Source organism: Lissotriton vulgaris, chromosome 5 (assembly GCF_964263255.1).
Source record: "Lissotriton vulgaris chromosome 5, aLisVul1.2, whole genome shotgun sequence".
Taxonomy (NCBI): Eukaryota; Metazoa; Chordata; class Amphibia; order Caudata; family Salamandridae; genus Lissotriton; species Lissotriton vulgaris.
The window spans coordinates 719,436,070-719,461,342 of NC_141693.1; the positions used below are offsets into that span (position 1 = coordinate 719,436,070).

The 25,273-nt window shown below is 41.3% G+C and overlaps 2 protein-coding genes across 2 annotated transcripts in view; both read left to right on the forward strand.

Annotated features, from left to right (window-relative positions):
* Positions 1–25,273, forward strand: part of LOC147711436 (hexokinase-1-like) — a 2,269,016-nt gene that overhangs the window by 227,448 nt on the left and 2,016,295 nt on the right. The window lies entirely within an intron of this gene.
* On the forward strand, positions 9,195–22,651 carry LOC147711437 (uncharacterized). The gene is made up of 5 exons (XM_086922156.1): positions 9,195–9,309; positions 13,561–13,596; positions 20,038–20,475; positions 20,983–21,198; positions 22,275–22,651. The coding sequence occupies exons 3-5, from the start codon at positions 20,038–20,040 to the stop codon at positions 22,557–22,559; spliced, it is 939 nt and encodes a 312-aa protein (XP_086778282.1). The 5' UTR covers positions 9,195–9,309; positions 13,561–13,596; the 3' UTR covers positions 22,560–22,651.

Genomic DNA, 25,273 nt, shown 5'->3' on the forward strand with positions numbered 1-25,273 from the left:
CCTGCCTTGTGTCTCATTCATTCATCTGCACGTTTCTGCCTTTCACATTCAGACGTGCACTTTTTTTTTTCTTAAAAGCATACCACACTGTCTTTCAATTGCTGAAACAATTACACCAAAACATCTCTCTGTTCCATTCACCACGCCAGGCAACACGCACAACATGCACAAACAGCCCACCAAAAACATCTCTCTGTTCGTGGCTCTTCCACCCTGTCTTTCCATTGCTGAAACAATTACACCAAAACATCTCTCTGTTCCATTCACGCATGGCAACACGCACACATGCGTGCCTCTTGCTTATCCTATCCCAATCCCGCCCGTCAACACGCACAAACAGCCCACCAAAAACATCTCTCTGTTCGTGGCTCTTGCTTATCCTATCCCAATCAGGCCCGGCAACACGCACAACACTCACAAACAGCCCACAGACTCTCTCTCTTTTCCATTCACCCACGGAAACACGCACACGTTGACAATATTTAGACGTACATCTTGCAAGCATACCCACCCTGCCTTAGCTTATACCCCCCTGTCTTAGCTTCAGTCTCATTCATTCATCTGCACGTTTCTGCCTTTCACTCGCGCAAATACGCACAAAAACAACAAACAGTCTCTAGACTCTTTCACATTTATGCACAACATGTTCTTTTTCTTTATTTTCCCCTCTGTAAGGTGGGGAGGGGGCCAGAGCCAAACGTCTGGGGCCTAACTACCCCAGGAGACTGAATTTCTTTCATCACAGTCGTAAAGATTCTAATCTGTTGTCGGCCATCCGCTGGGAAATGCAAATCTAAACTAAAGAGACCGAAAGGCGCCTTTTCCCTGCAAACCATAAAGCAAGGGAAGCAACTTTAGAAACAATGTGTCAAGCGGCACGTTCTTTTACACATTCGATTACATGCACGTAAAATGGTATTATTGATTTGTTCTTACGTTTCATAGTGCAAAGTTACATACCAAACACGCATAGCACCATCCGTAAGGGCCTGCTTAGGCCATTCACCCACAACAAAACTCAGATAATGACAAGACATTTTTCGTGTGCGGAGAAAGAAAAATACAACATTCAGTATGACCCTAGAAAAATGTACTAGGATTACGCAAATCACTATTGTATTCGGATAATAGTGTTGGGAGTGCTGCTTAAACACGGAATCACTGATTTTTTTCGACCTATTTTTTGAAACTATAATCGTGCAAATATTGTGCCCCCACGGAACTCATTGCCGAACAGAGCCAAAATGAATGAGTCAAGAACTTTCGGATATGCAATTAACTGATGTGCATACTGTACACACACAGTGCATAATGCACACACTCACTCAACACTGCCCTAACTCACAGTGCACACTGCACTCAGTCACACTGCACCAAGGCCTCACTTGCACTGCATACAGCCCTCACTTACACCACAGACATCCACCACTCTGCGCACACAACCATCACTCTCAGGGCACACAGTATCTTGAGCCTATTCCGCAGCTCCCTCCTAAGGCACACACAGATCACACCACTTCGCCACATTTTGAAACCTATTTATCGTGCAAATTTACGGCTAATATTATAGGGCATTTTAAACACATTTGTCCCAAGCCTGCATAGCCCATCCTTCCTACTCCGCTCTTCCCTCCTTTTTGGAAGTCATTGCCGAACAGAGCATAACTGAATGAGTCCAGAACTATCGGATCTGCAATTAACTGATGTACATACTGTACACACAGTGCACGCCAGGTAACACGCACAACACGCACAAACAGCCTACAGACTCTCTTTCTTTGCCATTCACGCACGGAAACACGCGCACGTTGACAACATTTAGACGTGCATCTTGCAAGCATACCCCCCTGCCTTAGCTTCTGTCTCATTCATTCATCTGTACGTTTCTGCCTTAGATCCACTTTTGTTTTTGACCTACCTAGTCGGGTTCGCCCGAGAACACTAACTTTTGCATTTACTAGTATCCATAGACTTTGTCCCGCATTTCGCGTGAGAGTTCCCACTCTGCACACGACGTCCCAAGGCCTCCTGCTTCTAATCTAAGGGTTCAGCATTGTAGGCCTCGCATTTCTAAAGTCTCTGAGAGTAGTACTTACCTGCTAGTAATTTCCCATTCTACTTCCATAGTACACATCCATCACTCTGCGCACACAACCATCACTCTCAGGGCACACAGTATCTTGAGCCTATTCCGCAGCTCCCTCATAAGGCACACACAGATCACACCACTTCGCCACATCTTGAAACCTATTTACCGTGCAAATTTACGGCTAATATTACAGGGCATTTTAAACACATTTGTCCCATGCCTGCATAGCCCATCCTTCCTACTCCGCTCTTCCCTCCTTTTTGGAACTCATTGCCGAACAGAGCATAACTGAATGAGTCCAGAACTATCGGATCTGCAATTAACTGATGTACATACTGTACACACAATGCACGCCAGGTAACACGCACAACACGCACAAACAGCCCACAGACACTCTCTCTTTGCCATTCACTCACGGAAACACGCACACGTTGACAGCATTTAGACGTGCATCTTGCAAGCATACCCCCCTGCCTTAGCTTCTGTCTCGTTCATTCATCTGCACGTTTCTGCCTTTCACTCGCGGAAATACGCACAACAACCAACAGTCTCTAGACTCTTTCACATTCATGCACGACATGTTGTTTCTTCCTTTTCCCCTCTGTAAAGTGGGGAGAGGGCGAGAGCAAAACGTCTGGGGCCTAACCACCCCAGGAAACTGATTTGCTTTCATCACAGTCGTAAAGATTCTAATCTGTTGTCGGCCATCCGCTGGGAAATGCAAATGTAAACTAAAGAGACCGAAAGTCGCCTTTTTGCTAACAAACATAAAAAAAAACAAGGGAAGCAATTTTAGAAACAATGTGTCAAGCGCCACGTTCTTTTACACATTTGATTACATGCACGTACAATGGTATTTTTTTAGCTTTTTCTACATTCGATAGTGCAAAGTTACACCACAAACACGCATAGCAACATCTGTAAGGGCCTGCTTAGGCCATTCACACACAACAAAACTCCGATAATGGCAAGACATTTTACGTGTGCGGAGACAGAAAAAAAAACACATTCAGTATGAGCCTACAAAAATGTACTAGGATTACGCGAATCACTTTTGGATTGGGATAATAGTGTTGGGAGTGCTGCTTCAATACGAAATCACACATTTTGTGCACATATTTTTAGAAAATATATTAGTGCAAATATTGTGCCCCCACGGAACTCATTGACCAACAGAGCCAGAATGAATGACTCCAGAACTTTCGGATCTGCAATTAACTGATGTGCATACTGTACACACACAGTGCATAATGCACACACTCACTGAACACTGCCCTAACTCACAGTGCACACTGCACTCAGTCACACTGCACCAAGGCCTCACTTGCACTGCATACAGCCCTCACTTACACCACACACGTCCATCACTCTGCGAACACAACCATCACTCTCAGGCCACACAGTATCTTGAGCCTATTCCGCAGCTCCCTCCGAAGGCACACACAGATCACACCACTTCGCCACATCTATAAAGTGGAGAAGTGTAGCTCACTGGTTAGAGGAGGCAGACCTGAAAGCAGAGGTCAGCCCGGGACCAGGGTTCAATTCCTGGCTCGGCGTGGTCTTGAGTCCTAAAATGTCCATGGACTCGACAATTCTCGCTCCAGTGCCTACTCAATTCACAGGTTCACACTCTGCGACTCTGGGCAATAGCTTGCTTAAACTCCACAACGGCCCCTCGCCGTGGGATGCCTGGCTTTCACCTTGTGGATACCCTGCTGGGGTTATCTCGCAGGGGAATACCAGGACGGGTTCCCTAAGCAAGCGCTTAGAAACCGCTTGGTGATTTGCGCTATATAAATTCCTGTACATTTTACATTTACATTTACATATAAAATGCGGTTGCATCTACATTAAAATTATTTGGGACGAAATACACAACTTTCACATACATCACAATATACAGACTCTACATCTCAAAACACCTTCGTCACATGCATGCACACACTCGTGATCCAACTCTGATGCTCACTCATTTTGTACAGGCAGCTCACACCACTTCGCAACATCTTCAAAACGATTTTTCGTGCTAATTAACGGCTATTATAACAGGGCATTTTATACACATTTGGCCCATGCCTGCATAGCCCATCCTTCCTACTACGCTCTTCCCTCATTTTTAACATAGAGCTCATACTGTACACACACACTGCATAATGCACACACTCAGTGCACAATGCCCTAACACACAGTGCACACAGCACTCAGTCACTGCACCAAGGCCTCACTTGCACTGCATACAGCCATCACTTACACTACACAAATTTGACACACATCACAATACACCGACACTACATCTCAACACACATTCGTCACATGCATGCACACACTCGTAAACCAACACTGCTGCTCACTCACTTTGTACAGGCAGCTCACACCACTTCGCCACATCTTGAAACTTATTTATAGTGCAAATTAACGGATAATATTACAGCGGATTTTAGACACATTTGTCCCATGCCTGCTTAGCCCATCCTTCCTACTCCGCTCTTCCCTACTTTTTTAACATAGAACTCACACCACTTTGAAACATTTAAGTGACGCATTTGCCTAGAAACAAAACATTTTCAAACATGCGTGTTGAATACTATAGACTAACTACAGCTGTACGTGTTCTTAACTAGCACACCCTTCGTCCCTACCTTTTATCCACACAGTATATTGAGCCAATTCCGCTGCTCCCTCCTAATGCACACACAGATCACAACACTTCGCCACATCTGTAAAAGGCTGTAGCATCGGACTTGACAATGTTTGTCAAACAATACACAACTTTGCCACACATCACACTAAATGTAGACTACATCTCAACACACATTAGTCACATGCATGTACACACTCGTGATCCTACTCTGCTACTCACTCATTAGGCGCAGGGAGCTCATACCACTTTGCCACATCTCTTGAACGATTTGCCCAGCAAATTAGATACGAAAGTGCCAATGCTTTGTACATACAATAAGGCCATGCCTGCACAGACTAGCGTTCAGACTCCGCTGCTCCCTCCTTTTGCTAACACACAGGGCACACTAATTCTAAACATATCTGTTAGACCTGACATCATTGGCTTGAGTCTCTCCTCCATTTTTTCTGTTTGCCTCCACTGTTTTACGATGTTTTGCTGGTATAATGCTTTGGGCGCTGTGCCACTGCTGATCAGTGCCACAGCGCAAGTGCTCCCTATGTTAAATTGATGTATCGATTGTATTCCATATTTGGCTTATTTGGTTTACTGTCAGTCCCTAGTCTAGTGCACCAGGAGTGCCGGGGCTTGTAAATCCAAATGCCGCTCGTGGGCTTGCAGCACGTGTTGTGCCACCCACAAGAGCGGCCTCGTAAAAGAATGTCTCAGGGTCGATCATTGCGAGACCCACGTGCAGTCTGGTACTGTCACGCGGGCTGCGCAAGTATACCTACTTGCCAGCCCCCCAAAACCTTCCCTTTACTTCATGTTAGTCACCCCTATGGTAGGCCCGCGGGCAGGGTGCATTGTAAGTATAAGGTAGGACAAGCCTGACCAAGTTGGCATGTCCTAAATAGTGAATGACAGCCATCTTCGTTCTTCACTATTGCGAGGTAGCCTGCTCTCCGTTAGTTAGAATGGGCCGCCGGGATTATTAATGCTATGATCCTAGCTGGCTCGGGGAGCATGGTGCAATGTCGAGTTTGGTATCCCTGAACTCGGGGTTTAATTACGCATCCGTTTGTGTGGATGGTTTTTGGACTCTGGGTTTGAAAATAGCACTTTTAGAAAGTGTCTATTTTCTTGTCTAACTATTTCTGGTTTCTGCTGGTCTTGCGTGTGTATGACAGGAGCTGGGTGGCTCCAGAGGTCTGAATGAGTCAGTGTGGGATGAGTGGGACATTTGCGTTGAGAGTAGGGGGAGAGTAGTTGCTGATAGCCTGCCCTGCCTGATACAATGCTGGCTCCACCTCCTGCCAAGCGGCTGCTGGCTCTGTGCCTGCCATGGACGATCCTAGCCCCACCTCCTACCAGTAGGCCGATAGCTCTGCTCCTGCCAGTGACAATGCTGGCTTCACCTCCTGCTGGGCGTCTGAGGACCCAGCCCTGCTCAGTGAATAGGCCAGGTGCTTCTGCCTGGCTCCACCCACAACAGACCCAGGATGTTGGGAAATTCCCCTGCATGGACAAAGGGATCAAAGCCGAAAAGGGGTATAAGAGAACGACACCTGATACAAGAATTCAGATCACTTCTGACAAGGAACCCTGAAACCAAGGACAAGAAACCTGCTGATCCAAGGACTTGCCTACCCCTTCTGCCAGTGTGCTGTTTGCTGGGGGGAATCCTGCATTGCTTCTTTATTTTTGCCAAGGAACCAGGAGAGAGGAACTGTGTTTGTACTCTCACGCTTGCTAAGAAAATCTCCAAGGACTGGAAGAGTGCCAGTCTCCTGCTGAAGTCACAGGGCTAAAGGACTTCATCTGCTACAAGTGCTATTTGCTGGAACCTGTGAATCCAGCGCCTCTGAAAGACACCAGCAATCTCGACGCCGACGGACGTCGCCGAATCCAGCTCGACACCGTGAGTGACGGCTCAAGTGTCCCGCTTCCTTGACGCCGGCCGCCGGGCCTGACCGACGCCAGCAGCAACGCCAGTGAGTAGTGAGTTCGGCTCCAGCTCCAAGGGACCTCGTGTCTGCACCGCTGCTGATCGCATCGACTTCGTGCCCTCTCGACGCCGTGAGCGCTGCTCACTCTTGCAACATCATCATCGACGACTACTGAGGCCTGATCGACACCGAAGACGCGACGCCGGATTGCTCGACGCCGCTGATCAGCGTGTGCTTCATTCTCCAAGGTACTGTGTTGTTGGGGGTCCGTGTGACTCCGGGCTCGACGTAGCGCTCCTCGCGGTCGACGCCGAACCTTTGGATTAACTTTGCCTCGACGTCGTGTACCTCCCGTGTGGGTTACATTGTTGCCAAGAACTGTGTTTCCAGGAAGAAGAGTTGCTTTTGATACGAAAGACTTTGTGCTAAAGATGAAACTACCTTTGAACTATTATTTTCTCTTCCAAGAGTATTTATTAAGATTGTGTATTTTTTGTCGTTATCTGGTCTTGTGCTAAGCCTTATATAAAAATCCTTATTTTTATAATACTACTGTGTCGTGTCCATTTGTAGTGTATTCACTTTATTACTGTATGTGGTCATAAATGCTTAACACACAGCCTCTGAGATAAGCCTGTCTGCTCTGCCAAGCTACCAAGGGGGTGAGCAGGGGTTATCAAAGGGTGTGATCCCCTTGCCCTGACTAGAAAAGGAGTGTCCCTATTTGTCAGAAGTGTATACCTCTGCCAACTAGAGACAGCCGGTTCTAACAATATCAGTAACGCATTTCCCTCCAAAGAAAACTTTAAGCAAGTGCGTTACTCAGTGCAAGCAGCCCTCAGTCACTGCTCACAGCACTTACTCACACTGCACACAGGCCTCACTCAAACTGCACACAGGCCTCACTAACACTGCACACAGCCTTCAAACACACTGCATACAGTACGCTATCAGTGCGTACTGCACACACTTAGTGCACACAGACATAACTCACAGTGCACACAGCACTCACTCAGTGCACACAACTCTAACTCAACCTGCACACAGTCGTCACTCACACGGCACACAGGCCTCACTAACACTGCACACAGCCTTCAAACACACTGCATACAGTACAATATCAGTGCGTACTGCACACACTTAGTGCACACAGACATAACTCACAGTGCACACAGCACTCACTCAGTGCACACAACTCTAACTCAACCTGCACACAGGCGTCACTCACACTGCACACATGCCTCACTAACACTGCACACAGCCTTCAAACACACTGCACACAGTACGCTATCAGTGCGTACTGCACACACTTGGTGCACACAGACATAACTCACAGTGCACACAACACTCATTCAGTGCACACAACCATCACTCTCAGTCCACACAGCCCTCACTCTCAGTGCACACAGCCCTCAGTCTGCTACTTGTTTGTGCAGTTACTAACAATCTACACAGAACACCATCCCTCAGTATATGCTTAGCACATGCAGACACACTAACACTATACATCGTTTTGTATCACACAGAACTGATGGATAGATTCTAAAGTTACAATATCTTTGACATATTAGTGTTGCAAGTGCTCTTTTATTATACTTGCATTTATTGTGAAATAACTTGCTCTAATTTTTAACGTCACATTTAGGACTCTAAGGGTGCTATATTTTTACATTACCTTTATCCGCACGTACCTTTTTCACCCTTCATTGCTTTATACATTGTTTGCAAAAAGTGACGTAGAAATATAAGCTTTAGTGAAATTTACGTTATTTCTTGAGGCTTGTTCGTTGCTGCGTGCGGGAAGACAGGTACATTAACAAGTGTTGCGTCAAGGAGACAGGAAAGTCGCTAGTGCGCCACAATCAAAACTACATCTGCATACACATTCACATTTTCACACTTGGAAGTTAGACACATTATCTTTGGAGACATCTCCTGGGGCCAAGGGAAGGGGATGTACCTTTCATCCTTTGTCCACTTCCAAACACCTTGCCGGCAAACTTCTGAACTTCAGCCTATTTAAGATCACGAAAGGCTCATTGTGATCCATAGCCTTTTTCGTGTCCAGAAAGACAACAGTGCCCGACGGAACGACGCTGTATTTGCTCCGAAGACTACATCTTCAAAGACACTACGCGACAATTTTGGAATGTAAGTGCATTTGTAGTTATTTTCGTACTAGACTTGACTTTTCTTTAAATCTTTTAGTAACTTATTCGTCTCTAGATTTCGATATCTCTTTCTCATCTCATCTTCAAGCTTGCTACCTCTACACATTCTCCCCTGTATCTCTCCACTTTCTAAACATATGTTTTTTCCTGGTTCACTCTTTTCTGTCCCTTTCACTGCACTCTCTTAACATTTATTTTCTGCTTTCTTTCTGTCACTCTAGCTCATGATTACTCTCTTATTCTCGCTTCCCCTCCTTTTTATGCTTCCTATAACTCCATTGCCAGATCCACAATAATGTGAACAAAAAAAGACGTTTTATTGACCTCACCCAAACTCGATCGATCGTACACTACTGAGCATCAAAGACGGAGGTAATACATGTTAATAAATTATACTTTTTCTTTTACAGATACAACACAGACTCTTTTCAATTCATTCTGTCCCAGTTGTGATCTGGAACAAACATATTAATTTAGGTAAGTACATGGGGATGCTAATGTTGTCATAGAATTAACTGTCTTCCGGAAACGCTTTTGGAGCGAATGATATTTTTGTTGGGTACTATAGACTCCCTCTAGCTGTCTGTGTGCTCAACATGACAGAACACGTACACTACATATCAACACCTAATCGTCACATGCTTGCACACACTTTTTTTCCTACTCCGCTGCTCACTCATTTTGGACAGGTAGCTCACACCACTTCGCCACATCTTCAAAACGGTTTTTCATGCAAATTAATGGCTAATATTACCGGGCATTTTATACCCATTTGTAACATGCATGCCCAGACCATCTTTCCTACTACGCTCTACCCTCCTTTTTTTAACATAGAGTTCACACCACTTTGTAACATTTAAAGAACGCTTTTCACGACCGCAACACGCACAACATGCACAAACAGCCCACAGACTCTCTCACATTTACATTCACGCACGGATACACGCACACGTTAACAACATTTTGACCTGCATCTTGCAAGCATACCCCCACCTGGTTTTTTTTCTCTGTCATTCATTTATCTGCATGTTTCTGCCTTTCACTCGCGGAAATACGCCCAAACACAAGCAGCCCACAGAGTCTCTCTCCCACCCACCCCCACACTCCCACGCTCTCGCACGGAAACACGCACACCATAGCTTGTCTCTCATTCATGGCCACGTTCTCCCACCCCACCTTCGACTTTTATTTCCGCACGGCAACACGCACAACAAGCAGCCCACAGACTCTCTGTTGCATTCACGCACGGCAACACGCACACGTTGATAACATTTAGACGTGCATCTCCCATTCACGCACGCCAACACGCACACGTGCGTGCCTCTTGCTTATCTTATTCCACTCATGCCCGGTAACACGCACAACACGCACACACAGCCCACAGACTCTCTCTCTTTTCCATTCACGCACGGAAACACGCACACGTTGACAACATTTAGACGTGCATCTTGCAAGCATACCCACCCTGCCTTAGCTTCCTTTCGCTCTTGTTAGTGGACTGAACATAACATTTAAAGAACGCTTTTCACGAACGCCAACACGCACAACATGCACAAACAGCCCACAGACTCTCTCACTTTTCCATTCACGCACGGATACACGCACACGTTAACAACATTTTGACTTGCATCTTGCAAGCATACCCCCCCGGGTTTTTTTTTCTCTGTCATGCATTTTTTGGCACATTTCTGCCTTTCACTCGCGGAAATACGCCCAAACACAAGCAGCCCACAGAGTCTCTCTCCCACCCACCCCCACACTCCCACTCTCTCGCACGGAAACACGCACACCATAGCTTGTCTCTCATTCATCGCCACGTTCTCCCAGCCCACCTTCGACTTTTATTTCCGCACGGCAACACGCACAACAAGCAGCCCACAGACTCTGTTGCATTCACGCACGGCAACACGCACATGTTGATAACATTTAGACGTGCATTTCCCATTCACGCACGCCAACACGCACACGTGCGTGCCTCTTGCTTATCTTATTCCACTCACGCCCGGTAACATACACAACACGCACAAACAGCCCACAGACTCTCTCTCTTTTCCATTCACGCACGGAAACACGCACACGTTGACAACATTTAGACGTGCATCTTGCAAGCATACCCACCCTGCCTTAGCTTCTGTCTCATTCATTGATCTGCATGTTTCTGCCTTTCACTCGCGGAAATACGCACAAAAACACAAGCAACCCACAAATTCTCTCTCCCCACCCCCCCCCACACTCACAGTCTCTCGCACGGAAACACGCACGCCATAGCTTGTCTCTCATTCATCGGCACGTTCTTCCAACCCACCTTCTACTTTTACTTACGCACGGCAATACGCACAACAAGCAGCCCACAGACTCTCTTGGAAAGCAACACGTTCTTTTAGCCAATCTATTACATGCATGTGAATTGGTATTTGGTCATTATTACATTGGTTCGTGCAAAGGTACACAACAAACATGGCAAACGGGGATTTAAAGCACATTTGGACATTGCATGCCCAGCCCATCTTTCCTACTACGCTCTTCCATCCTTTTTTTTTACATAAAGTTCGCACCAATTCGCAACATTTAAATAACGCTTTTTCCAGCTAAGAAAATTCTTTCGAACAGGCGGGTTTCATACTATAAACTTCCTACAGCTGTACGTGTTATTAACTAGCACACCCTTCGCTCCAACATTTTATTCACACAGTATCTTGAGCCTATTCCGCTGCTCCCTCCTAAGGCACACACAAATCTCACCACTTCGCCACATCTATAAAACGCAGTTGCATGTACATTAAAAAAAAAAAACTGCACGAAATACACAACTTTGCCACACATCACAACAAATTTACACTACATATCAACACACATTAGTCACATGCGTGCACACACTCGTGATCCTACTCTGCTGCTCACGCATTTGGCTCGGGCAGCTCACACCACTTTGCCACATCTCTTGAACGATTTGGCCTGCAAATTAAATACTAAAGTGCCAATGCTTTGTACAAAGAATAAGGCCATGCCTGCACAGCCTATCGTTCCGACTCCGCTGATCCCTCCTTATGGTAACACACAGGGCACACTACTTCTAACCATATCAGTAACGCATTTCCATACAAAGAACATTTTTAACAAGTGCTATTTCAATACTAGAGACTGCCACTGCTGTATTTCTGGTTGACTAACACACCTCTCACTAACGCTTTGGCCTGCAAAAAATTTTTTTTTACACAAATTGCGATTTGGATACTATAGCCTCACTCACGCAGTCCGTGTGCTACACATCACAGAACACGTACACTACATCTCAATACACAGTCGTCCTTTGCTTGCACACACTTTCGTACAAACTCCGTAGCTCACTCATTTTGGACATGCAGCTCACACCACTTTGCCACCTGTCCTAAGCGCTTTGGCATAACAATTAACGCATACTATGCAAGTAATTTTTACACACATTTTAAAGATGCCGAAACAAACTTTCGTTTCTACTCCATTCCTCCTTCCTTTTCCACACACCGCTCACACCACTTCGCAACCTTTCACTAACGCTTTGGCTTGCATAAAAATCTTTTTTAACCACTTACATTTGGAGACTATAGGCTTCCTCCACCTGTCCATGTTGGTAACTTACACCCTTAGTCATTCCTTTTATACACATACTTGTGCTTAATTTACAGGTCGATCCTAAGGCACACACATATCATGACATCACTTCGCCACATCTTGAAAACGCAGTTGCATCCAACTTAATATTACTTTTTCAAGAATACACAACTTACTCAAACACAGCACAGGTCCCATAACTGCACAGACTCTCGTTCAAAGTCAGCTCCTCCCTCCTTTTGCATAGGCAGCTCACACAAATTATACATATCGCAAATGCGATTTACACACAATTGTCCCCTCCAGGCACAGCCTTTCGTTGCTACTCCACTGCTCCATCCTTTGGCACACAAATCTTACAACACTTCGCCACATCTCAGGAACGTTTCTGAAATTAACATAACTTATTTTTCACGTGCTATGTTCCCACTATAACCATCCTCATGCTAACTGTGTTTTTAAATACCATACACTTTGCTCTACTTCCTTACAACAGTTGAGTCCCACATTTAGCATGCATAATGCTATTCCTCGCTTCTTACTACCAACGTTAAATACTGTCACTGTTTAATTTGGGGGGGGGAATGCTAATAGTGACAATTTAATAGGAAAAAAGAGTTGGCAAATTTACTTTCACATTGATCATCTCTCTCGCATGCAAAATCTCGCACACTTTCCTGCTTACTATCCTACCTCACAACTTTCTTTTGTCTGAATGATGCGTTTTTAATAATCCATTCCAAAAAGGAATCCCACTTACTTTAACTGGCTCTCTCACTTTCATGCTTCCAATCTTTCTCTCCCTACTTCTCAGGCTTCTCTCTCACCCTCATTTCAGGCAAAATAAAATCGATAGATCTCACTTCATTCATTCTCTCTCTACTTCACGCACTCTACTCAGTATGCAGGGCAACAAGCATACACTCTACACATCACACACTTTCTCACTACAAAGTTGCTCATAAAACGAAAACCAGGCACACACACACACAATGTATTATCATGCCCTCTGTCACACTCTGAGACATAAGTATATAAAATTTCAAAACTACTATTGCATTCCCTGTTTTGGTTTTGGATTTCAAGTGTAATTTAATGTAAAGCATATTCTAACAATTCACGTTACTCTCATTTCAGATTATTCCAGTGAGGTACAATCACCCACAAATCAAGGTAAATAATATTATTGTTTGGAAAAAACAATAAATAGTTATTTAAAAAGTAATTCGCCTTACTTAAGTGAATAGACTTTAGAGGAATAAAGTAAAGGGAGTAAACAAAAACATGCATAGATGCTTAAAAGCCAGTTACCATCAAGGTAATACAAGATTTAATAGTAAATCAAAAGGGAAGCAATGCTTACCAAATAGTACTTTTGCTATTTTGCACAATGTATGCAAACCAGTTAATACATGGAACTCCAACGATCTACATTATATCATGGACCTTGGAGATGCTTTATATCTACAAATGCATTCTTTTAACAAAGAAACACTTATGCATCCTGATGATTTGCCAAAATATATAGAGCACAATAATATGTTTTATTCACTTAGCCTACGCAACCCTTTCTATGGTAATGTCCTTAAACCTTTTGATGAAAACTATCCAGATATTAGCACTGCCATACATTTAGGGATTTCTAAGTACTGTGGGGTACTACTTTGTATGAGTGTATATTTAATTTCTATTTTTAGAAATATGCAAACATACTATGTATTTGATTCACATAGCAGGGACAGTGAAGGCATGCCTCATTCAAATGGAACATGTGTAACTCTAGAATTTAAAACTTTTGAAGGACTTTCAGAATATGTAGTGAAACTAGCAAAAAAAATTGGAAATCCGTCTCAGGATTGCATACCAATTGAATTAACACCAATATATATAAAAAAAAATTTGAAGCAAACATTCCAAAGAGCACTTAGAGTGCACAAGAAAAATAGTCATTTAACTCCAGTTACTAAAATCTTTGTGCATACTACTCAAGTGATTGACAATTCTATTTTTGAAGGGAGTTTACTTTCTTCGGACGCTTTAGGTATTCAAAGTAAGGGGACTAATAGCAATACTAGTAAGAAAATTCATTTGTCAGGAACAAGTATTTCTATTATGGGGACAAAGAAATAGTCTCTAATAAACCTAGCAAACTTGAGCCTTTCTGAACATAGTGTGAAAAAAAGGGAAAATACTACTGTTGCACTAGGAACCCTTGACAATGTTGGAAATAAAGGGGTTGAAAAAAACAGACCACTGTAAGTTTACCTCTGGTACAAAAACGAAAAGCAAATAAAGCAACTTTAGTTTCTTCGGACGCTTTAGGGACTCAAAGTAAGGTGACTAATAGCAATACTAGTAACGAAACTCATTTGCCAGGAACAAGTACTTCTATTCTGGGGACAAATAAACACTCTCAAATCAACTTAGATCACTTTAGCCTTTCAGAACCTAGTGTGAAAAAAAGGAAAAATACAAATGTTGCACTAGGAGCCATTGACAATGTTGGAAATTAAGGTGTTGAAGAAAACAGACCAACTGTAAGGTTAACGCTGGTAGAAAAACGCAAAGCAAATAAACAAATCCATTTAATTATTAATAAATTCCATCGTGAAATATTGCATGGGCCAGAATATGTTTGTACTATTTGCAACCAGTTGTGGCATAAACAAACAATAAAAAATACTCGCACGGTTTGTGAAACAGAAATCTTTAAAAGGTGTAACATTAGTAGCAAGAAAACAAATTTAATTTGTATGACTTGCTATGCTTACATCAGAAAAGATAAAATACCACCATGTTCAGTTCTAAATGGCATGGCATTTCCAAATGTACCAATTGAATTAGAATTATACGATTTAGAAGAAAGATTAGTTTCTCCTAGGATACCTTTTTTACAAATTCGTAGTTTACCATGCGGATTTCAAAAATCATTATCAGGTGCTGTCGTTAATGTACCTGCAGATGTAATGACAACAGTTACAATTTTACCAAGGCAAATGAATGATGCCATGACCATCCCAGTAAAATTAAAAAGGAAATTATTGTATAAATCACACACGCATTATGAAAATATTCACCCAAACACCGTTAAAAAGGCAGCTACATGGCTAGCAACCAATAGTGTCATGTTTAATGAATATGGTGTGACAATTAACCCCGAATGGCAGTATATACCTCCAGAAATCAACAATGTAAATGATAATTCAGACCCAAGCTATTCTTCAGATACATCTGACAACATGGAAGCAGGGAATTTAGATACTATGTTAACAAATGAAATAATTACCAGTAATAGGGTAAATGTTTTAAGTTTAGCTCCAGCTGAATATAATACACCAACAGGTATATATGAGGATAAAGATTCAGAATTTTTGGCTTTCCCTACAATTTATTGTGGGGAACGAAGGCCAAACAATAAGGAAAGACCTATACAGGTACATTATAGTACTATTTGTCAATGGGAATTAAGAAGTCATGATAGAAGAGTAGCTAAAAGTATGACTAATGTTTTCTTTAAACTTAAAAAATTACATATTAAGCAAATTCAAGGGAAAATTAATATTTCTATACGGAAAAAATATACAGATGGTAAGAATATTACTGCTAAAGACATAAAATATAATATTGAAAATTTGTTCCAGTTTAATGAAGGTTATAAAGTTTTGAAAACTATATGCAGAGATCTTTTTGCTATGATAAGACAACTTGGAATACCAACTTTTTTTTTTAACTTTATCTGCTGCTGAAACAAAATGGCACCATTTAATAAATATATTATTGAGAGTTAAAAACTTAAAGGAATGCACAGAAGAGGAATTCAATAACATGTCTTGGGAAACAAAATGTTGATTAATACAAGAAGATCCTATTACATGTGCTAGACAGTTTGACTATCAAGTGAGGAAATTGTTTAATTGTGTTTTGATGAACGGGACAAATCCAATTGGGGAAATAGTTGACTACTTTTACAGAGTCGAATTCCAACAGAGAGGTTCTCCACATATACATGCATTAATATGGGTAAAAAATGCACCCCTCTATGGTGTGTCACCATTAGAAGATGTCAATCTTCTTATTGAGCAATATATTCAATGTAATAAGTCAAATCACTGTTTTACAGCCTTTAATAAATTTACAAAGGCATGGGCACACAAAAAATTGCAGTCGAAAAGAAAAAAGAACATGTTAATATCAATACCCAAAATATCCTATGTCAAAAACTCTCATATTAGAGCCATTGACACTTGAAGGCACAGATAGGTAATGGAAAGATAATCTAAAACGTATCCATGAAGCAATGAATAATGCAACTTTTAGCACACTTTCTTTTGATGATTTTTCAGGTGTTATTAAGATGGATAATAAAGAATATATTACTTCTATACAAACCAGTTTAGAAAAGCCGACAATTTTTTAAAAAAGAACACCAGATGAATGCTTCATTAATAACTTCAATAGTACGATTTTAAAAGCTTGGCGAGCAAACATAGACTTGCAGTTTATACTAGATGCTTATGCTTGTGCGGTCTATATTATTTCATATATCAGCAAATCACAAAGAGGAATTAGCAAACCTATTGCACAAGCTGCTAAAGAAGTGAAAAACAATACTAATGTCAAAGAACAACTTAAACACATAGGGAACAAATTCCTCAACTGCACAGAAATTAGTGCTCAAGAAGCAGCATATCTCATTCTTCAGATCCCATTACGGAAAAGTTCACGGGCATTTGTATTTATTAATACTAGCCGTCCACAAAAAAGAACTTATTTAATGCGCGATATGGAAACTATTAATTCGTTGCCAGAAAATTCTACTGACATTCAATGTGAAAATAATATTGCTAAGTACTGCAAGAGGCCCAAAACATTAGAAATGTGTACTTTAGCTGATTATGCTTCAAATTTTAACTCTGCCAGCAAAAAAAATTATACCAGAGAAATAAATGACTCTGAAGATTTACTTGCTGAAAGAAACTTTTACAGCTCAGATGAGAAAGAAATTGAAATAGAATGTACTGAGGAGGATGTAGGAATGCAGAATATAAATAGCAAGTATGCTTTAAGTAAGCGCAAACGGAGAAAAATTATACGCTATTGCAGATTTGACAAAGAGCCTGAAGAATATTATAGAGAACTATTAATGTTGCACTATCCATGGAGAGAAGAACATAAAATTATCGTAAACAATGACACTTACTATGAAAAGTATCTACAAGTTAAAAATGTTGTTGATTCATAAGTTAAAATCTATAACCATAATCACGGGGAGGTTAGAAACATTACAAATCAAGAGTGGAATGAAAATATAATATCCCCTCCTCTATCACCTCTATTAATACCAACAGAAAATGTATGTGATGAAGGGAAGAATAAAGAAAATCAACATCGATATGATTTGTCATTAGATTTAGGAATTAGAACAATAACTGAAGAACCAAGCTTAACTAACTCCATTCTACCTGATGATAAATACCAAAATATAATGCACAACTTAACTGGTCAACAGCTCAATTTTGTTTACCATCACTTGAATTTGTTAAAAACTAAAAGTACTCCATGCTATACTTTCTGCACTGGAGGGGCTGGTGTTGGTAAAAGCTTTCTAATAACTGCACTACATCAAACATTACTACGCTACTATAATACAAAGGCAGGTGAGAATCCAGATAATATACATGTCTTACTTACTGCTCCAACAGGCAAAGCAGCACATCATATTCATGGGCAAACATTGCATAGTACTTTCAAAATTCCTGTCTCACAAAGTTTTAATTATAAACCACTAAGTCATGACAATAGACCTTCTCTTCAAATGCAAATGATGCATGTTAAAGTTTTTATTATAGATGAAATTTCAATGGTGGGTCAAAATATGTTTAATTTTATACATAACAGACTACAAGAAATAAAGTCGTCAAATGAACCATTTGGAGGGATTTCAATTATAGCTATTGGTGACTTTTACCAATTGAAACCTGTTTGTGACAGATACATTTTTCAGGATTCTAATAATTTGTATGGCCCTTTAAGTAATAACTTATGAAAAGAACATTTTAAACTATTTGAATTAACGAAGATTATGCGTCAAAAAGAAGATCTACAATTTGCAGAACTACTAAACCGATTAAGAGGGAAGCATACTAAAGAAGATATTCTACTAATTAAGCAAAGAGAAATGCCACCTGATGAGAGTCTCTTAGAAACAATCCCATACATTATGTCTACTAATGTTGAAGTAAATGAAATTAACAGAATTGTTTTGGATAAACATAGCAAGGAATATCCAGTGTATGTAACAGTAGCTAACGATACTGTGAGTTCAGATGTGTCAGAAAATGTTAAAAAAACTATACTTAAGCAATTGCCTAAGGATCCAACGAAAACTATGGGACTTGCACATACATTACACATTGCTTTACAGCTCCGTTATGATTTAACTTGCAATGTAGATGTAAATGATGGTTTAACTAATGGCGCAACTGGTATAGTCCAATTTGTTGACATTATTAACAATACTCCATTTATAGTTTGGGTATCATTTGACAATATTAGTGTTGGGCAAAAAGCAAGGCAAGAATATAACATTTATATCATGCCCAAATAGAAAAGTCATGGACACCAATACATGCTATAGCTAGACATTTCCAATACACTAAGAAATGTATTACTGTTATACGCAAACAATTTCCTTTACGACAAGCATCAGCACGTACTATACATCGCACACAAGGGGACACTATAGAACCACTTTATATACACTTTAATAACAGCAAAATTCATCATTTACATTATGTTTATATTATCAGAGCTAAATGTATACAGAACATATACGTTCAAAGTTTTGATGAAACTAAAATTATAATACACCCAAAAGTTAATGAGGAAATGGAAAGATTAAGGACCGAAATGCAACTTGAAATAACTATCCCACAATTAGATACATACACCGCACATTTCAATATTATAACACACAATATACGATCACTTCAGAAGCATTTCACATCAATGATAGCTGATAGTAACATGATGCAAGCAGACATTATTTGCTTAACTGAGATCAACAGAACAAGGAACTCAACTGGAAACGATTTTAATGTAGAACAATATGAGCATATTATATTTGATAAATTTCATACATACAACACTAACCATGGGATGATACTCTACTACAAGAAAGATCTTAGTATATTACCTATTTATGAAACACACCAAGGGATAGACATTTTACATTTTACATTACAGATTAATTCCACAGATTACCTTATTATAATAGTCTACAAACCACCACATAAACTTATTACTGACCTTTTAGAAATTATTACCATTATCACAAATTTTTACCCAGAACACAAAATCATCATTATGGGAGATTTCAATGTGGATGTCTCTCAAAGCAATTCACAATCTAACAAACTAATTGGGTTATTTGAGACAAAGTTGCAATGTACACAACTTATAGACACTTACACAACAGACTACCAATCTATCTTAGATCATATATATACCAATTACATACTTCAAAATTATGGTACATTAGAATGCTATTACAGTGATCATAAAGCACTATGGATTTGTATTTAACATTGTTTGTAACATATATTTCTATTTCAGATGTTGACTATTGAAGAAATCGCTAACATTACCATCAATGACAACAAACCGTATGAAAAACCCATCAGAGTTAATGTGATCAAGTTCTCAAGTAAAACAAATTACAAGAACGCCAAACAAGAAAATAAAGTTCTATTTCATTTGGCTCTAGCAGACAAAACTGGAACAATTAAAGCAACGTGCTACCAAGAAAGTTTATATCAGCAGACACAAAGCAACTGTGGCCTACTAATACGCAATTTTATAATTAAAAACAAAACAATTCTGATTACTAAGCAAAGCAAAGTTACAAAATTTCCTGCAATGCCTCTAAATCAAACGCTCATTCAAGAAGCTGAAAACATTTTGCAGCCTCCTGCACCATCTGCTTCTCCTATTAAAGAAATAAAGCGGACAACTGTGAGAAGTCTTATGACAGTGTGTGGGACCATTTCAGAAGTAAGTAGAGGTATTTTGTACTGTGTGTCTCGCTGCTTGAGTTGTCAGTTAGTGTGTGTGGTGTTGTCTGTGCCATTGTCAATATTTATTGGGCCTTTGTCAGGGGGCTTGTGTGTGTGTGTATACTATTTGGTGCTTAGATGTTATTTAATTTTGAGTGGGTGCAGTTGTGTGTGTGGTCTCTGTAACACATTAGATATGCTGTTATGTTTATGAGGCTTTCAATCAATCATAAATGATCTGTACAGCAGCCAAATAATAACAATTAACACTGTGTGTAAATAGGTGTGAAAAATCTACACTGCATTTATAAATTTTAATTTGCTAGGTGTTTAAAGATGAGCACCGAACTCAGACATCAAAGTTCAACTTTTTTTAACATGATTGGGAACAACGCCGTTAATTTGAAAAGAGAAATATCCCTTCATCACTATGTCTTCAATGCTTGACCAATTATTACGTCTGACTTCAGTGCTTCTAAATTTTAAACACAAATATTTTTTTTAGGAAGAGGAAAGTAAACATGTGGTCATCAATGGACAAAATACAGCGATAAAATGTATTACGTTAAAAGATTCCACTGATGACATCAAAGTCACATTATGGAGAGAAGCTACTCTATTCTCAATAAACATTGGAGAATATGTGATGTTAACTCATGTCACAGTACATGAATTTAATGGAAAGAAAATATTGAACACGACAAGGCACAGCAAATTAAAAGTAAGGAACACACGCTCTCTCATGCACCCCTTACTCTATCACTTCCACACACACTCTCTCTCTCTTTCAAAAAAACACTCTTTAACTATCCAACACACTATCTCTCTCCCATACACTATCTCTCTACAACACTCTCTCTCACACACTAGCTCTCTACAACACTCTCTCTCTACAACACACTCTCTCTACAACACGCTCTCTCTACAACACGCTCTCTCTACAACACGCTCTCTCTACAACACGCTCTCTCTACAACACGCTCTCTCTACAACAGGCTCTCTCTACAACACGCTCTCTCTACAACACGCTCTCTCTACAACACGCTCTCTCTACAACACTCACTCTCTACAACAGCCTCTCTCTACAACACGCTCTCTCTACAACAGGCTCTCGCTACAACACGCTCTCTCTACAACACGCTCTCTCTACAACACGCTCTCTCTACAACAAGCTCTCTCTACAACACTCTCTCTCTACAACACTCTCTCTACAACTCTCTCTCTCTACAACACTCACTCTCTACAACACTCTCTCTCTACAACACTATCTCTCTACAACACTCTTTCTCTACAACACTCTCTCTCTACAACACTCTCTCTCTACAACACTCTCCCTCTACAACACTCTCTCTACAACACTCTCTCTCTACAACACTCTCTCTCTACAACACTCTCTCTCTACAACAGCCTCTCTACAACAGCCTCTCTCGACAACACGCTCTCTCGACAACAGCCTCTCTCTACAACACGCTCTCTCTACAACACTCTCTCTCTACAACACTCTCTCTCTACAACACTCTCTCTCTACAACACTCTCTCTCTACAACACTCTCTCTCTACAACAGCCTCTCTGTCTACAACAGCCTCTCTCTCTACAACAGCCTCTCTCTACAACAGCCTCTCTCTACAACACTCTCTCTCTACAAAACTTTCTCTGTACAACACACTCTCTCTACAACAGCCTCTATATACAACAGCCTCGATCTACAACAGCCTCGATCTACAACACTCTCTCTGACACACACTGTAACGTTTAGGTTAAAAAAAAATTAACTATGTCTTTATTTACTACAACAGGTAACAACACCACCACAAGAAACTATTGACGTGGAAATATATGGAGTGGAAAGCACAAACGGAGATTGGAGCACTATAACAACGAAAATAACCAACACAGATATTTACCAATCAATGGACGTACAAAATCAAACACTTATACAGTGGTTTATGTTGGACAAAGAGGTGGATGACATTGGTGAAGCACTAATTCATTATTTGCCTCAAATATGTGAGGTTATATTTTGTAATGGCAAAATTACTAAAATTGTTAAAGAAAAGTCTGAGGAAGATTTAAGTTTATAATTAACAATCCTTAAAAAAAAAGTTTTTACAAAGATCACTAAATAAATATTGTTTTGTGTTTCCTAAAAATAAATATACTAATTTGAACATATCCACTTGCATGGTCATTTTCGTTGGGGGTGGGTATATTTTATAGGAAAAATGTTAAATGTAGCACTACAACATACATAACAATAGCTGTTGCAGCTACCTTTCGCAAAGCACGCAACAAAAACAATAACTATACAATAGTTGGGTGACATCACTACATGTTTCAACGTGGCACCTACAATAACAGGTATAAAAGCATGCTTTGTTGTTGTTCAGTACTGCTGTTGTGTTTCATTGTGAGGGTGTTGTTGGGACAAGTACGGCTCTGGTGATGCAGAGTGATGCTGTGTTGGTGCTCAGTGGTAATGTGGAGGTGCAGAGTGATAATGTGGTGTTGCTGCGTGTTGCATTGTTGGGGCTCAGTGATGCAGTTGTTGTGAGAAGTGATACTGTTGTGGTGCTGAGTTATGCTGTGGTGGGAATCAGTTAACACAAACACAGCACCACTCATCACCAGCACAGCACCACTCATCACCACAAGAGCATTACTCAACACCACACTAACATCACTCGGCAACACACCAGCATCACTCCACACCACCATAACAGCATCATTCAGCAACAACACAATATCACTCTACAACGACACAGCAGCACTCATCACCACCACAGCACCACTCATCACCACAACAGCATTACTCGGCAGACAAACGTCACACAAACAGAACATGTACGCTTTCACCAGGCACACACACCAACAGCTATCAATGCACCCTTTCCCAAGGCATACACACACACTAACAGACATCAGTGCACGCTTTCAATAGTCACACACACCACCGGCCGTAAGTGCACACTTTCAACACATTTTTTAACGTAGCACACACAATTACAGGTATAAAAGCATGCTTTTTTAAAGTTGACTACTGCGTCGTGTGGATGGATGACACTGTTATTGTGCTAAATACCCCTGTGGTGGTGCAGAGTGATGCTGTGTTGTTGCTCAATGGTACTGTGGGGGTGCAGAGTGATAATGTGGTGTTGCTGCGTGTTGCATTGGTGGAGCTCAGTGATGCAGTTGTTGTGAAAAGTGCTACTGTTGTGGTGCTGAGTTATGCTGTGTTGGTAATCATTGAACACCAACACAGCACCACTCATCACCAGCACAGCACCACTCATCACAACAACAGTATTACTCAGCACCACACTAACATCACTCGGCAACACACCAGCATCACTCTACACCACCACAACAGCATCATTCAACAACAACACAATATCACTCTACAACGACACAGCAGCACTCATCACCACCACAGCACCACTCATCACCACAAAAGCATTACTCAGCAGACAAACGTCACACAAACAGAACATGTACGCTTTCACCAGGCACACACACCAGGCATACACACACACCTACAGCAATCAGAGCATGCTTTCACCAGACATACACACACACACACAGCCATCAGCCCACGCTTTCACCAGGCATACACACACACCAACAGCCATCAGTGCACGCTTTCAACAGGCATACACACCACCGGCCCTAAGTTCACACTTTTAACACATATTTTAACATAGCATACACAATTACAGGTATAAAACCATGCTTTTTTGATGTTGAGTACTGCAGTAGTGTGGATAAATGACACTGTTGTTGTGCTAAATACGGCTGTGGTGGTGCAGAGTGATGCTGTGTTGGTGCTCAATGGTACTGTGGGGGTGCAGAGTGATAATGTGGTGTTGCTGCGTGTTGCATTGGTGGAGCTCAGTAATGCAGTTGTTGGGAGAAGTGCTACTGTTGTGGTGCTGAGTTATGCTGTGGTGGTAATAATTGAACACCAACACAGCAGCACTCCTCACCAGCACAGCACCACTCATCACAACAACAGCATTACTCAGCACCACACTAACATCACTCAACAACACACCAGCATCACTCTACACCACCACTACAGCATAATTCACCAACAACACAATATCACTCTACAACAACACAGCAGCACTCATCACCACCACAGCAACACTCATCACCACAACAGCATTACTCAGCAGACAAACGTCACACAAACATAACATGTACGCTTTCACCAGGCACACACACAAACAGCTATCAATGGACGCTTTCACCAGGCATACACACACACCAACAGCCATCAGTGCATGCTTTCACCAGACATACACACACACACACAGCCATCAGTCCACGCTTTCACCAGGCATACACACACACCAACAGCCATCAGTGCACGCTTTCAACAGGCATACACACCACCGGCCGTAAGTGCACGCTTTCACCACATATTTTAACATAGCACACACAATTACAGGTATAAAAGCATGATTTTTTGCTGTTGAGTACTGCGGTCGTGTGAATGAATGAGACTGTTGTTGTGCTAAATACGGCTGTGGTGGTGCAGAGTGATGCTGTGTTGTTGATCAATGGTACTGTGGGGGTGCAGAGTGATAATGTGGTGTTGATGCGTTTTGCATTGGTGGAGCTCAGTAATGCAGTTGTTGGGAGAAGTGCTACTGTTGTGGTGCTGAGCTATGCTGTGGTGGAAATAATTGGACGCCAACACAGCAACACTCATCACCAGCACAGCACCACTCATCACAACAACAGCATTACTCAGCACCACAGTAAGATCACTCGACAACACACCAGCATCACTCTA

Excerpts from the sequence above, each read along its gene's own strand:
- LOC147711437 (XM_086922156.1), top strand. The coding sequence starts at position 20,038 with ATGTTGACTATTGAAGAAATCGCTAACATTACCATCAATGACAACAAA. Across the intron at positions 20,476-20,982 it reads TGTGTGGGACCATTTCAGAA|GAAGAGGAAAGTAAACATGT; the intron begins GTAAGTAGAGGT and ends TATTTTTTTTAG. Across the intron at positions 21,199-22,274 it reads CAAGGCACAGCAAATTAAAA|GTAACAACACCACCACAAGA; the intron begins GTAAGGAACACA and ends TTACTACAACAG.